This window comes from Ovis aries, chromosome 17 (assembly GCF_016772045.2).
Source record: "Ovis aries strain OAR_USU_Benz2616 breed Rambouillet chromosome 17, ARS-UI_Ramb_v3.0, whole genome shotgun sequence".
Lineage (NCBI taxonomy): Eukaryota > Metazoa > Chordata > Mammalia > Artiodactyla > Bovidae > Ovis > Ovis aries.
The window spans coordinates 46,236,061-46,252,668 of NC_056070.1; the positions used below are offsets into that span (position 1 = coordinate 46,236,061).

The following is a 16,608-nucleotide window of genomic DNA, read 5'->3' on the forward strand; positions in this document are numbered from 1 at the left end:
CAACTTTCTAACCATCAGTCTCCGGAGAGCATGGATCCCAGACAGGTCCAAAGTATCACTGTCAGGACTTCGCTGGTGGTCCAGTGAGTGGTTAAAGAACCTAGCTGCCAATGCAGGGGACATGGGTTCCATCTCTGGTCTGGGAAGATACTACGTGGCATGGGGCAGCTGAGCCCATGCTCCACGACTATTGAGCCTGCATTCTAGAGCTCTTGGGTCAAAACTACTGAACCCCCATGCTGCAACTACTGAAGTCCACGAGCTCTAGAGCAGGTGCTCTGCGACAAGAGAAGCCACCACAATGAGAAGCTCACACGCTGTAACTAGAGAGTAGCCCCTGTTGCAGTGAAAAGGAAAACAGAGAATGAGTTTTTGTCTTTCCCTTTCTTGAGAACAAAGAAAATAAAGAGAATAGGAAGCAGGCCTGAATATTCCTAGTTGTTTTTTTTTACTTCAGTTGCTCTTAACTCTGCATGTCTGTATCAAAGTTAGCTTTTCTGCCTCCTAACTCTGCAGAAGCTACAATTCACATTTTTTCTTTTGACTCTATGCTAAATCCATCCCATATCTGGTGTTTATCCTTACAACACCCTTCCCCTTGCAGTTACATATCATAAAGAAGGCCACAGAGACACCCAACTGCCAGACTCAATGACTGGGTTACTGAAGCCAGCTTATGACTACCTTTGAAACAATGCAAGAGGAAGAAGTCAAGATCCTATCACCTTGCTCCTCATCACTGACTCCTGACTGTGAGCCCTTGCCTTATATAAACCCCTAGACTCCTCATGGAGGGGGGCCACAATTCTTAAGGTATAAGCCTACTGTGTTACCCTCTCTGCTGGCTGAGAATTAAAGCCACCTTTCTATTTCTTTCAAACTCTGTTTTCATATTGTTTTTTTATTCAGTTTTGGTGGGTAGAGAAGTCCCAGATTTTGGCTAGCAACATCCCTGCTCACCGCAACTAGAGAAAAGCCCCCACACAGCAACAAAGACCCAGCACAGACAAAAGTAAATAGATACATACATTTTTTAATAATAAAAAATAAAAATGTTTCTCTTCATTTCATAATTTTTAGAAAAGTATCATTGTCCTTGAGTGTGAAAATACCTTCAAGGAACAAATAAGAGCACAATGTCAGGCAGAAATATGTACAATTCTCCCCATTTCTCTGGGTAGATGGAACAATCAGGGTTCGATAGATTTGACCTTAAAACATACCAAGAAACCTTCTCAGTACCTGATACTGTGTCAGCCCCAAAGGGGCAGGGAGAGCAGACTGTTACATAAGAGACTGATAGCAGTTAGAACATGATAAGAGCTGTGAACAAGGACATGCACGTCAGGAAGGAGAGGCGAGGCAGAGACGATTTCTGGCCCTGAGGATCAGAGAGTGCAGACATGCAAAGTTCTCGCAAAGTCTGCATGCGCTGAATTTGCCCCTTTTCCAGAGGTACAAGCCTGACCCCAGCTTAAAGTACCAGCAGAAGTTAACTCACTTCACTCTCACAGTCACCCTTTGACCTAATACTGTCACTGTGCTGACAATACAGATGAGGATGCTGAGACACAGTGTGGGTGAGTAAGGCACTTGGGTCCACATAGCTGGCAGAGAGGGTACAGAGCGAGACCTGACCCAGGCTGCTTGGCTCCATGTTTAAAAAAAAAAAAAAAATGGAGACACACAGCCTTCCTTGAAGTGGTCCAGAAAATGAGTTTTCCTTAGCTAGGTCAGGAATGTCATCACTTCCTCCTGGAAGAGACCATTCTAGACTCTCAGTTTGCCTTCCACCTGTGAGATTCCCTTCTTAGTCTGCAGTCTGGACTGGATGTCCCCTCCATGCCACCTGAAGATGCTCTGAGCCCCTGGTCACCTCTCTCCATCTTAGTTCACAGACCTCCAGCTTCCCTCAGGTGCCTGCCCCACACCTTTGCCCTCCTGCCTGGTCAGCTAGGATCGCACTGTGCCCCAGAGGAAACAGGAATCTGTGGAACAGAACCATGTGGCCTCCCAACACCACCTAGGATCTCAGGCACATTTGCACACACCCAGCTCCCGCCCCTCCATCTTCCCTTCCCAGGTCCTGGAGCGTCCTTCCTGAATCCCGGGGCCCCTCCCTGGCTGGTGCCCTCACCTCTCCTCTAGCATCCTTTCTTTCCCTCCATCATCAGCCCCTCTTTTCCAAAGGCGTTTTCATATCAAAGTCGAAACATTTGCAAGTTTGCACCACTAAAAAGAAGGAGGAGGGCCAGAGAAGGAGGAAAGAAAAGGAGTAGAAGAGGAGGAGGAGAAGGCAAAAGGAAGATGCAGGAGAAAGAGGGGGAAGACAGGAAAAAGAGAAACAATAAGCACTGGGCCAACGCTATATTCCAGCCTGTGAGCGAAGTATCCTTAATATCTTCACTGCACAGAAACTGAGGCTCCCGTGCACTGACATGACGCAGTAACACTGCCTGCAGTCAGACAGAATCCAAGCGCCTGGCTGCAGAATCCTGGCCCTTAACTAACCAGGCAGACATCTAAGCAAAGGATGCTATCTCACCCTTTCCAGTAAGTCTTGCCAAGCAGCCCCTTGGACTAGGAAGGGGCTCATGTGCCCCAAGGATAGCGCCCCACAGCTCTACATCCATCAGGTTCATCCACTTCCTATCAGGAGGTGGAGGGAGCTGGGACACCAGGCCTCCTCCTGCCTTCCCCCCTCCCCGCCTTCCCCCCTCCCCGACCTCCCGGAGCATCTTTCACGCCAGTGGCACCCTTACCTGGGGGGCTGAAGCTGGCCTCCCAAGTCACGGATTTGTTATGCGTGTATAGCTCCACGGAACCCTTGCCGCCGCTGGAGCAGACTTTGAACCCGTTGGAAATAACCTGTCCTCCATAGGCAGAAGGGATTGATGTGGACTGTTCTCCTTGTGTCTTCCAGAAAAAAGAAAAGGAGACCCCTAAGGACAGGAAAGAGGTGCGGTTATTATTAATGAAAAGTGAATGGGACTTAATCTCACAGAAGCAAGTCGGTCTCCCTGCTTTTTGATTTTCATTCAAAAGGTAATTTTTTTCTCATTCTAGAGACAATGTATGTTCAATGCAGAAAATACAGACAATAATAACAGGTAATATTTATTAAGAGTTCACTGGGTACCAGATACTTTTATAAGGGTTTTAAACAAATGCTATCCTCTTAAATATGGAGAAGGAAATGGCAACTCACTCCAGTATTCTTGCCTGGAAAATCCCATGGATGGAGGAGCCTGGTGGGCTACAGCCCACCGGTTTGCAAAGAGTCAGACACGACTAAACACTGAGCATATACCTCTTAAAATTGTAATATTACAAAATGAGGTTATCACCCCCATTACGCAGATGAAGAAACTAAGGCCAGTTTGCACAAGGTCCCTAAACTAGAGACTGACTCTGATTAGATTCAAAAAATCTGATGCACAGACATCATCTATTAAGGCAGATCCTTCCAAAACCTCTTCCATAAACATTTTACAAAGAAAGGAACCAATTCATACATACTGGTTTATAAGCCACATTTTTTAAACTTGTGGTATCATAGACTCCTTCCAGTGTTCATAAATGTGCCTTGACGTCATCTTTGTTTTGTCATGTCACAACATGACATTCTAAACAGTTACTGTAGGGAATTCCCTGGAAACCTAGTGCTTAGGACTCTGCTCTCACTGCAGAGGGCACAGGTTCAATCACTGTTTGGGGAGCTAAGAGCCTGCAAACTGCTTGGTGCACCCAGTGAGTAAAGCAACAAATAAGTAAGCAAGAACTGTAAATTTTTTATATGTTTATTTTATTTTTAGTTGCACTGGGTCTTCACTGCTGTTCGAGGGCTTTCTCTAGTTGCGGCACATGGGGGCTACTCTTTGTTGTGGCATGCAGACTTCTCATTTCAATGGCTTCTCTTCTTGCAGAGCACCAGCTCTAAGCTTGCAGACTTCAGTAGTTGCAGCACACAGGCTTCGTGGCCCCTCGGCATGTGGAACCTTCCCAGACCAGGGATCGAACCCATGTCCCCTGCATTGACAGGAGGATTCTCATCCACTGTACCACCAGGGAAGTTCTGTAGATTTTTTTTAAACAGCAATCTCCCCATGACTAAGTCTTTAAGTTTTCTCTAACTTTTAACTTCCCAAACCGAACTGGAAACTAAACCTCTCTGCACATCTCAGATCATATGCCTTTACAATAGATTCCCAGTAGAGCATTTTTAGTCAAAGAGGAAGCCCACTTTGAAAGGTTATGAAACCTATAATTGTTCATTTCCAACAAAGCAGGGCCCATGGAGGCCCTGGCAGCCAGGACAGCCACGTCCAGCTCTTAATGGTGAAGACCTGACCCAGGATCACCTTCCAGACAAGGGAAGAGGGAGGAGAAGGGGAGGGGGGCAGGCTCCCCAGGGAGGGCCGACAAAGGCCAGACCAGCTAGAGGCTCCTGTTATTGCCCTTTGGAGCCCAATCACCCCCACTCTGCTTCTCCAACTCCAGTAACATTTACCCTTTCTTTGCATGTGAGTAAACTGTGTGAGTGTGTGAGAGAGAAAATGCATGCAACGTGCCGGGCACAGCTTGTAATAGCTGGAAATAAATCAGGCAGCCTTGGCCCCCTCAACCTAGTCTAGGCTTCAGAGATGCTGAGAGCGGAGGTACTCAGGGCTGATCAAAACAGGCCCAAGATTGGAACTCCTTGGTGGTTCAGTGGTTAAGAATCTACCTGCCGATGCAGGGGACACAGGTTTGATCCCTGGTCCAGGAAGACACCACATACCACGGAGCAACTAAGCTCACCCCACAAGTACTAAAGTCCCCTAGAGCGTGAGCTCCACAAGAGAAGCCGCCGCGATGAGAAGCCCGCACACCACAACTAGAGAGTAACTCCACTTTGCCGCAACTAGAGAAAGCCCACGTGCGGCAACGAAGACCCAGCACAGCCAAAAATGAATAAATAAATACGTTTTAAAAGCTAATAAAGTAATATGTACATCATAATACCATGTGTCTCTAAAAAATTCATAAAACAATATCATAATTTTTTTTTAAAAAAGATGAAATTTGAAATAATGGATGAGGCTCAGAGAGACTGCAGAGCAGAGTTTCCAGAGCAAGTAGCCAGGAGTATGTTCTCAGGGCTATTGAGGAAAGAAAAAAGTCCTCAAAAGTGCCCTGGGACACGGGTCACTGCAACTAAATGACAGGACTTTGGTAGGTTGTCCAGAGAGCATCTGGGCTGTCCCAGACACTGTTCTTCTTTGCCTTTGCAAAGGCACCAGGTGGAGGGGAGTCCCAGGCCCGGGGTCCCCCAGGTCTTCTGTCTGCCATCCACTGCAGGGGCACAGAGTCCGAAAACAAAACCCCAAGCCTCCTTGCTTTGCCTCTCCACTCAGAAACAACCAATTTCACAGGGACACGAACACAGCACATTGTGAAACTTCTGTTATGAAATGATCCCCAGTGGGATTCACAAAAGTCCATTTTTTCCCAAACACTTTGCTGCATTGAAAAATTCCTTTCGCTCAATCCTGTCTTGGTGGAATGTCTTTCTGTCCAGGAAGAAAAATTAAACATAAAACATTCAATTTGGCCTTAGATAAGGGAAGATCGAAGCAGATAATGGTTTCTATAAGCCAAGCTTTTCATTTTGGTTCATTCAGCTGACAAAATAATCATTTGTCTCTGAGGAACAGCTTGTATTTAAACATCAATTTACGTCCTCATGGAGTCTTCAAAGATTCGCAATGAGTCCTCTAATATTAGTATTTTCAGGAACTTTGCTTCTTGCACTGGAAATTGTCAATACAAAGAAGAAAAAGTCTAAAGGAAAAAAGTGCAGTATTGACAAATTGATTCAACACTTTTCTTCTTCTTATGAGCATTAAATCCTCATCCATCCCAAAAGCAAAGAGAGAAAAGTTCTTTCTTGATAAAACAAACAAACAGAAGAAATTCCAGCTGTCCCAGGAAAAGATGGATACATTTGAGTGCATAAATATTATAAAATTCTGCAAGCCAAAAGACTCAAAGCCATGACAAAGTCAAAAGACAAACGATAGCCCAGGAAAAAAATATTTGTAAAACATTTAACAAGCAAGAAATGAATGTCCTTACTATATAAAGAACACTTTAGAAAGAAAAGTAAGTTCTACTGTTTAAGAACTTGCTTCGTGCAAAATAAAATGTCCTAAGAATTTTACACGAGTTAACTCTTTTAATCCTCCCAACAGCCCTGTGAAGTAGGGGTTAGTATAGTCCCCATTTTACAAGTGAGAAAACTGAAGCCCAGGCGGGTAAAGTAACTTGTCCAAGGCCACATAGCGAGTGATGGAGTCAGCATTGGAACCAGGCAGTGGGGCTCTGGAATCTGCGCCTGTCATCTCTCTATCCTCTTTTGGAGATGACGTTCTTTGGGAGAGGGCTCACTTACTGAATTAGACAACAAAGATTCTCAAGAATTCCATAGAGGAGAAAAATGCCTACAGATGTGGAAGTCTTGCTGTGCGTAATCACCTCTGTGTCTGTGGTGAGTGGGGCAGAAGCAGCAGGTAGGAATGGGTAGGGAATCTCCCCAGGTAGAGGACCAGACCTGCAGACTCAGCACCATGTCCTGCGTGTTCATAACTCAAGGTGGACCAGAACAGGGGCCAGCGGGGAGGGCAAGGAGACCCGCAGGTGATGTAGCAGCCTGGATATCCATCCTTCCTCACCCAGCACAGCATTCTTGGGGAGAATCGCCGCCCCCCCTCCTCACCAACCTCTGTGTCCTCTCGGTCAAGTGGGACTGATTACACAGCCCCAGGCTCACGCGGGCTGGAGCAGTCCGAATCACAGTGACTGGTTCAGGGATGGCCGCGCATCAGCTGATAAAAGGGAATCCTGGAGGCTCTGAGTCGACATTGCTATCACACTTGGAAAGCCCTCCTGAGAACAGAGCCAAAGTGATGGAGACAGGAGCTTCCAGTGACGTCATCTAAGCACCTGGACCCAGTTCGTCGTGGTAGACTGAATCTTCCCAAAGAAGCCACCGAATCTCCCAGCCCATCTGTTTTCATGCCATGTGACCTTCCCATTCTCCACCAAGACTTAGGCCAGTTTCTCCACCTGCCCTCTGGCTGATCTGACCAAGAGGAAACGACAGAAGTGGGCCTGGCCAGGTTCCAGAGACAGCCATTAATTGTCTGGAAACTTCCGCCTTCGGCTTCTTGGGGCACAGAACAAGTCCAGGCTCTGCTGGTAGACAAAGAAACCACATAGAGGAGCCGGAGGTGCCAGAGATGTGAGTGAAGAAAGTGGTCTTGAGAAACCAGCTCAGGGACCCAGTCCTGGCTGCCATGGCTATAGCCATGAGACAGCCCTGCCCAGCCCCAGAACTGTGAGAGGTGATGCTAAATTGCGTTTCACTTGTTAAGTTTGGGAGTGCTTCTTATGCATCAGTCAATAACCAGAACACAGTCTTACTTGGAGCCTATCAATAAATCCCCCGAACCTAGCTGAGTTGAATTCCCATTGCTTACAAACTCTCAGTTGACTATGACTGTCCGCAGAGAATGAGTCCCCTTCCTGACCCTGAAGTCCACCAAGGGCCACCACAAGGACGTGCACATGGCTTCCTCTCTCTTTCCTGACCACCACTTCGGGTGACAGATTTGGGGGTGGGTGGGTGGGGGGGGGGGGGTTTGCTGGGGAAGCTGCTGCAGGGTGAGCAGAGGGAGCAAAGTGAGTGTTAGTCACTCAGTCAGGTCCAACTCTTTGCAACCATGTGGACTGTAGCCCACCAAGCTCCTCTGTCCATGGGGATTCTCTACGCAGGAATACTGGAGTGAGTAGTCACACCCTTCTCCAGGGGATCTTCCTGACCCAGGGATTGAACCTGGGTCTCCCACATTGCAGGCAGATTCTTTACCATCTGAGCTACCAGGGAAGAGGGAGCAAGGAGATGCTCTATTCTTTTCTGTTTCCAAGAGGACTTGGTTCTGTTGGGACCTAACAAACGGCATGATAGGCTTCAGGGACTAAGGGAGGACTCACGGGAAAGGCTGAGTCATTGCCCAGTGAGGTCATCCCTGCGGATGCCAGGACTTGTCTAATCAGCATACTCCCCATAACCTGGTTTGAGTTTATCAGGACGTAAAAGACATCCCCCTGCAGCCAATAGCCAATTAGTAAATACCAGGAAACCCCTGCAGCCAATAAAGATTAGCCAATTAGGAAACTCCTGCAGCCAATCAGCCCTTGCCAACGCTCTGTTCTAAAACCTATAAATTCTGCTGTAAATCTGGGCTCGGGGCTCCTTGCTCCACTCCGCTGTGTTGGATGTGGCGGGAGCCCTAGCTTGAGCTAGAAATAACACCCCTTCATGCTTTTGCATTGCTGTGGATGTCTTATTCTCTCAGTTTTGGGGACTCGGACTCTGGGCATAACAGTTCAAGACAGAGGTGGCTCTCATCCTGTGTGAGACACACGTCCACCTACAATGTGATAGCATGAAATGAGCTCATCCACACCTGTCAGCCACCTGAAAGCAGGTTTCCATGAGAACCACCCAGAGCCTGCAGAGCAGGCTCAAGAACGTTCTGGAGTGGGGAGCTGAGGGCATCAAAACCAACGCCATCCCAACAGGCACAAGAAAAGATGCTCAACATTGCTGATTACCAGAGAAATGCAAATCAAAACTTCGATGAGGCACCATCTCACACCAGTCAGAATGGCTACCACTAAAAAGACTACAAATAACAAATGCTGGAGAGGGTGTGAGAAAAGGGAACCCTCCTCCACTGTTGGTGGGAATGTAAACTGGTACAGCCACTATGGAGAACAGTATGGACGGTCCTCAAAAAACTAAAATCGAGTTGCCATGGGATCCAGCAATTCTAACCCTGGGTTTATATCTGGACAAGTCTGTAACTGGAAAGGATATACGCAATAGTTCATTGCAGCACTATTCCCAATAGACAGGACATAGATGGACCTAAAAGTCCATCAACAGATGAATGGGTAAAGAAGATAGCCCCTCCGCCGTCTTTAAACCACCTCCACATCACTGACTCTGCCCCTCTGCCCTCTCTCTTTATAAGGATTCCTGTGATGTCTCTGCCCCACACAGACAATCAGGACAGTCCCCATCTCAAGTTTCTCAACTTAACCACTCAACCTCATCAAAATGGGTAAAGAGTACATGGGATCACTGTGTATTATTTTCTACAACTGCCTGTTCATCTACAATTATCTCAAAATAAAAAGGATCTCATAAAAGAAAATAAAAAAGATTTTACTCGGTCGGGAAGGCCTTTAATCTGATCTGGCTGATTCAAAGTCCAATTTTATTACAGCGTATCTCAGGCATGGGAGTTGGATGTTCTCCCAGTTTTTGGTCAAGAGAGCCTCCAGAACTGGGGCCTTGGTTTCTTTATTTGTAGAAAAAATAGAAGACATCAAGGGAATCTACCAACTGCAGGCTTCTAAGTGCGTTTTCCATGCAGTGTGGCCACTGTGTGTGTTAGGAGGAGAGAAATGTACAGGGTTCTGATAACAGAGCATCTCTACGGAGTGGCCGCCTGCTGAGTGCTTCTAAAAGAGCACAGGCTGAGAGACACTGATGGGGAGGTTTGGGCTTTCTGGCTAAGCTGGGAAAAGACCCAGACACCTGGCAGTCAACCAGCAAGCTTCTGCCCTCGAATCAGAATCCTAACTCTGATTTTTCTTAAGACCCTAAAGTGTAATCTGTACCTCCCCATTTCAGCAGAGTACAGGGTGATGTGATGATTTCTCCCTACATCTTTCTAAGAGTTGATAGTTTCAGTCACTCTGGTCTTGGACAGATTCTCCAAGAGAATGTTAGCATATCAGCATGCCTTTATCTGGGCTTCCTGAGTGGCTCAGATGGTAAAGAATCTGCCTGCAAGGCAGGAGACCTGGGTTTGATCCCTGGGTTGGAAAGATCCTCTGGAGAAGGGCATGGCAATCCACTCCAGTATTCTTGTCTGGAGAATTCCATGGGCAGAAGAGCCCAGTGGGCTACAGTCCATGGGGTCGCAAAGAATCAGCCACCACTGAGCAACTAACACTTTCATGCCTTTATACAACAGGAATCACAGTATGAGATGCTAATCCCTTCTCAGTCATCTTTCAGTTCTGATTATGATGAGAAGAAAGTCCCTTTGTATGTAAGTAACACTTGCTAATCCCTGTTTTAACAAAGAAATGCCACATGTCGAATTCAGAGCCTCTGGTGGGCAATGGTACCCACATGGAACTCAACAACACAGGAATCTTCTACTTAAGAAAATGATGATTGGGTTTCAGTTCTTGGGGATGATAAGTTTCCTTTTCAATTGAATCTAGTGAGTGAAGGAAAGTCACTCAGTCGTGTCCGACTCTTTGCAACCCCATGGACTATAGAGTCCATGGAATTTTCCATGAATCCACGCTAGAATACTAGAGTGGGTAGCCGTTCCTTTCTCCAGGGAGTCTCCAGGGGATCTTCCAACCCAGGGATCAAACCCAGGTCTCCCACATGGCAGGGAGATTCTTTACCAGCTGAGCCACCAAGGAAGCCCAGGTTTTATAGTTCAGGTGCTACGTGTATACAATTTAAAAAAAAATCATAAAAGCAATTTAAAAGTGAGAAAAATTAAGAATCTTAAAAACTGTCTTAAAAACATTCTAGCCTGATTGGAAATTTAGATAATTGCATCATTCAACCTCAACCAATTAAAGTAAATAACCCACCCTTGGACTTCCTTGGCATAAATACATCCTGCCTTGCTGCCTTCATTGTCTATATTATATAAGCTGAGTTAAGGGGATGACATGCCATTTTTTTTTTTTCATCCACATTAGGACTGTAAGGATAGAATTATGTCTGGCTGTGTAAATTTCCTCAGTAAAACTTTCAAGTGATCTATTCTCACCTGTTCTCAAGAGTGCAGAGACCCAGGTGCTAAAAAACACAGAGAATGGCTCCTAAGACTTTCTTATTCCTCCTAAAAATCATAGAACAATTGAGGAGCAAAGTGTGGGGCTATATATACATGGTTAAGTGAATGCAAGAGACCTTACTCTTAAAGTAGAAATGTTACAAGGTATCAACTCTATGGCCCCAAATTCATTGTCTTTCCTAAAAATATCTTGATTCTCACTTGACATAGAGAAGTGGTAAAGATGCTGAAGCTTCCACACTGTATCCTTAAAAGTTTTTCCCCTCAGCTCCATGATTACAAGGAAGTAATAACCAAAATAGGGTGGGAGAAATGATATCATGAAGAGCAAAATTTGGAGAGAAAAAAAGCTAAATGTCATAGTGGTGGAGAACCTGGTTAACAGAAGAGACACTGGGTGAAAGATGAGGAATTGCATCTTGAGTCACAGTTGAGTTTGCAGTGGTAGAAGTGGTCAATGAAATGCAGAGAAAAAGATGATCGAGACCCAGAGGGATAGTGCTTCTCTGACCTTAATATACATGACAGAGGCCATAACTCGAAAGCCTGTCTTTCCAGGCACTGACTCCATAAGAGAGCCAGTGTGTCTCCTGTAGGCAGCTCAGGCCGTATTTTTCAACTTGCAGACACACTCCTTGTCAGATCAAGCCCTGCATATGAAATACTACTCATGCCTACGCTTCCTGCCTCCCCAGAAGGCTCTCTAATTTCTTCTAGAAATATCTGGTGCTCTAGGACTCTCATTCACTCTCACCATTTCTCTCCTCAATACTATTTTAAGAAAACCACAGGTGACTGGCCACTCCCCTTCAGTCTCATCAAGCAGAGCGCTGAGAGTCCAAAGTGAAAGCGAAGGCTGCTCAGTCGTGTCTGACTCTTTGCAACCCCATGGACTATACAGTCCATGGAATTCTCCAGGCCAGAATACCGGAGTGGGTAGCCATTCCCTTCTCTAGGAGATCTTCCAACCCAGGGATTGAACCCAGGTCTCCCGCATTAGAGGCGGATTCTTTACCAGCTGAGCCACCAGGGAAACCCAAGAATACTGGAGTGGGTAGCCTATCCTTTTTCCAGGGAATCTCTTCCTGACCCAGGAATCATGAACCGGGATCTCCTGCATTGCAGGCAGATTCTTTACCAGCTGAGCTACCAGGGAAGCTGTGAGAGTCCAAGGGACTACCAGAGAGCTGAGAGTCCAAGGGACTCAGGAAATCTGGAGAACACTGGGTAGTCACCTTCGCTCTAACCAACTGATGCCAGGTGGGTGGGTAACACTAGGATTTACTGATTTTTTAAGAGAAGACAGAAGTAGAGATTTTTTAATGAAATTTTATCTTTCAGGGGAGTTGAGTATTAATTTTAAAAAGCATTTAAAGCACCATGAGAGAGGCTCTGTTTCTGCAAACAGTTAGGCAGGCTTTTTGAACACACCCATTCTGCCGCAAGCTTCCCAGGTGGTACTAGTAGTAAAGAACTTGCCTGCCAATGCAGGAGATGTTAAGAGATGCAGGTTTGATCCCTGGGTTGGAAAGATTCCCTGAAGGAGGGTGTTACAACCCACTCCAGTATTCCTGCCTGGAGAATCCCATGGACAGAAGAACCTAGCAGGCTACAGTCCATAGAGTTGCAAAGAGTTGGACATGACTAAAACAACTTAGCATGCACATAGCTAAGTTTAGCATTCTGCCAAAAAACAATTCCGAAAACTTGTTAAAATAGAAAATTTGTGAGAACCGACATAATGCCAGCAAACAAAACACATTTGTGGGCTAGAGTCAGCCTTGAGCAGTTCTGAGATTTGGTCCATGAAAATCACCCTGAGTTAAAATTCAGATCTCCAGGCCCTGTCCACAGAGATTTGGATTCAGTGGGTCCTGGCCTGGAGACTGAGAAGTTCCATATTTAGCAGTCTCTGCACTGGACTGGACTCTTCTGCTGATGGTCTAGAAACAATACTTCAAGAAACTCAGCACTAAATCACCCTGTGGCTCTAGGCTATCTTGTGCCTTCTCTGGACCTCAGTCTCCCCATCTGTGAAATGGACGTGATGAATGAATACTTCTCTCTGAAGCTCCATCAGGCTTTCAAACATCCCTAAAACTCCCAATCATCTAAGGAAGACAGAAGTTGGATCTGTGCCCAACAATCAGGCCCTTCTGGAAATTTTTGTCCTGAAACACCATTCAGAATAGCTTACCATTTTGTTGATGGCATTGAAGTTAGTGACTTAATGCAAAGTTGAAGTTAGTAACCTAATGGAAAGGGTCTAAAAAGTCCTGTCGATGCTGAGAAGAGAATGTGGGTGCTGAGATTTTCCAGCTAATGCTATGGAGCTATAGCAGCTTTCTTGGTGTTTATAAGCAGAGGAAGCTCTAATGCACAAGAGGGAAAAAAGAAGGGTACATTTCCAGAGGGGAGGAAAAATTAACAAGTAAAACAGGAAGAAGGTCTTTCTGGCAGGCATCCAAGATGATTGAGAGGTGAAGTGGAATTAGAGGTAATTATTCAAAACGAATTTAGTCCAATATCAGGAAGAAGTATCTAAAAGTCAGAGGGGTACAAAAACAGGACTGGCCCATTCAGGATGGAGAAGGTCTCATCACAGGTGATATGCAAATGATGGCCCATCAGCTATGTGCTGGGGAAGAATTCAAAGGCATTTAAGCATCAGAAAGACAGACTAGACGTATCTGTTCAGTTGATAGGGATCGAGCATCTATCATGCTGATATTCATCCCTGAAAATATAGCAGTGACCAAGACAGACGAATCCCTGCCCTTGCAGAGCTAAATGTCCAAGAAGGAGGACACATAATGAACAGGTCATCACCAAAGATGCAAGGGACAGAGGGGGACATACAGGGACCTATGAGAGCAAAGGGGAATGCAACTGGTGTGGGACTCATCTCTGTAAGAGCCACACTGGAGCTGAGCCCTCAAGGTCTATAGGGAGGACTTCCCTGGTGGTCCAGCGGTTAAGAATCCACTTTCCAACTGGTTAAGAATCTACCTTGCAATGCAAGGGATGTGCGTTCAATTCCTGGTCAGGAAACTAAGATCCCACATGCTGAGGGGTAACTAAGCCTGTGCAAAGCAACTGAAGAACGCCCACGTGCCTCAACAAAGACCAAGCAAGGCCAATAAAACAATAAAATTAAAATAAGGTTTACAGGGGAGTGAAACGAGATGCTGGAACACTCCAGGAAGACTCCCTCCTCATGCGGATTTCTGCTGGTCGTGGGAGTTGGAGGAGAGTTGCCTCAGTATTGAAGGAACACAGACTGTGCTTCCTTTGGTTTATGTTCAAATAGACTTTCTCTCTCAGAGGATTCTCCAGAGCCTCTCTCCCATTTGCACCCAACGCCCATGAGAAAATTTCCCAGGAGGCACAATTTGCCAAAAGGCAGGTCACACAGTCAGCTCAGAAACAAGAGAAACTAGCCAAGTGGGTGGAGAAAAGCCCGAAGATAAGCAGGTCATGGGTTCGAAATCTCAGAGTGAGCAGCTGGCAGAGAAGGAAGATCCCACGTTCTAGCTGAGAACTCGGAGAAGGAACAGCTAAATTGCTCAGATGTTTTATCCTTTTTTGAAAAGTTCAAACCTCAACCCTGTCTCCTACAACGTTCTTTAAAAAAAAAATGAAATCAACCAAAAATATGAACAGAGACCACAAGAGAATTGGGAAATCACAAATATGAAAATAATTGACCTGCTTGACTGGGTGTGGGAAGTGTTTCTCTCCTTGTTTAAGTGTTGAGGGAATTCCCTGGTGGTCCAGTGGTTACGACTCTGTGCTGTCATTGCCATGGCCTGGGTTCAGTCTCTCGTCAGGAAACTAAGATCCCAGAAGTCACACAGCACAGCCAAACATATATATATACATATTGTCCCAGCTCTGCAACTACAGAGTAGCCACTGCCTCTGCAACTAGAGAAAGACTTCAAGCAACCACAAAGACCCAGCAAAGCAAAAAAAAAAAAATTGTTTAATCACTAACAGTGCACTTGAAATCATCTCACTTACTTCAAAAGCTATGTGGAGTTTGATTTGAAAAATGTTGGACGGACTTTTCCTGTTCAAATCCTATTCTCCTTAAACCTAGAAATGTAAGCTCATTGAGGCCCCCAGGAAACACCCCAGAGCAAAGGATATGGTCAATAAAATGGAGCAATGCTTACAGTGATCCTTCGAATGACACCCATGTTTGGTGGTCCTGTCTGAACTCCAAACTGAGGGAGGTGGATCAAGAAATACCCAACCTCCCTCAGCATCTGCCACATTAAGACCCCTGCTAGCATGGCCCCAGGGGGCCAAAGGTGACTTGAGGTTTCCTGGCTTCACCGCATATCTGGCCATACTCTAGAAAAGTGGCCACCCAAAAAATACCTTCAAAGGTTCCAGTTAACCAGGACACACGAGAAGCTATCAACAGGGTGGGAACATGAAGCCAAAGTTTACAGCTCTCTATACCACGTGAGCTCTTGTCTGTCTCATTTTTTTGAGGATGAAATGAGTTACATGTAATGGGATTAGAACACTCCAGTTTAGTTCAGTCACTCAGTCATGTGACCCCATGGACTGCAGCATGCCAGGCTTCCCTGTCCATCACCAACTCCCAGAGCTCGCTCAAACTCATGTCCATCGAGTTGGTGATGCCATCCAACCACCTCATCCTCTGTTGTCCCCTTCTCCTCCTGCCTTCAATCTTTCCCAGCATCAGGGTCTTTTGCAATGAGTCAGTTCTTCGCATCACATGGCCAAAGTACTGGAGTTTCAGCTTCAGCATCAGTCCTTCCAATGAATATTCAGGACCGATTTCCTTTAGGATGGACTGGTTCTTGCAGTCCAAGGGTACTGACACCAAGTAAACAATGCATGATTGTGGGTGATTATGATGACTGGTCCAACCACGTCAGCCCCTGTCAGGGGGTCACATCTGAGCAGGCGGACGAAGTGAGGACTGAGATCCTGGGGACAGGAGGCACATTGGGAGGCATCCATACAGGACAGGACCCCAAGGGCTTCTCAGTGTTGGACCAGCCACGTGCCAGCCTTCAGAACAGCCCCATGAGCAGGGAACTAAAATCTGGCTTTGATTGACCCGTGTTACAGGTAAGGAATTTGGACTCAGAAGTTAGGTGGTTGCCCAAGGTCACCACAGAAAGGATTAGAACGCCATTGAAACCCAAACCACCTGGCCCTGGAGCCCAAACCATTAACATGCTCTATGTCCAGCAGGTCCAATGATCACAGGGTCAGAAGTCAGTGATGAGCTGAAGGGCAATGTCCAACACAAAAGAAGGCCCCTCCATTCAGCCCCACAAAATCGGAATAAGGGAGGGAGATTTCTCAAGAGAAACCGGGAATTTGTGTTTTTATGTGAAATTGTCCTATTTTTCAACTTTGGCAGCTAATCAAAAATTTTAACTCCATGCCTGCAAAACCAGGCACAGCCACAGGGCAGGGTGAGCTCAGAGGCCTCTAGTTTACGACCTCAGAATTCAGGTAAAGTTTTCCGATAGTTTTGATTTCCAGTAGCTGGTCACTATCATAGTCACCACTGGTCCCATCATAGTCATCATTCAAAGGCTGCTTATCTGTGACAGTGCCCAGTTACTGGAATTCCTGGGACCTTCCCCTCCCACCTGAGTCAATTCCAGTTGGTA

General features: G+C 46.1%; 1 protein-coding gene across 2 annotated transcripts in view; it reads right to left on the reverse strand.

Moving 5' to 3' along the window:
* The window catches only part of ADGRD1 (adhesion G protein-coupled receptor D1), a 176,458-nt gene that overhangs the window by 144,702 nt on the left and 15,148 nt on the right, over positions 1-16,608 (reverse strand). For both annotated transcript variants that reach the window (XM_004017305.5, XM_004017304.5), the window contains one exon: positions 2,763-2,942. In XM_004017305.5, the coding sequence (XP_004017354.1) occupies positions 2,763-2,942 (180 nt within the window). The remainder of the gene's footprint in view (positions 1-2,762; positions 2,943-16,608) is intronic.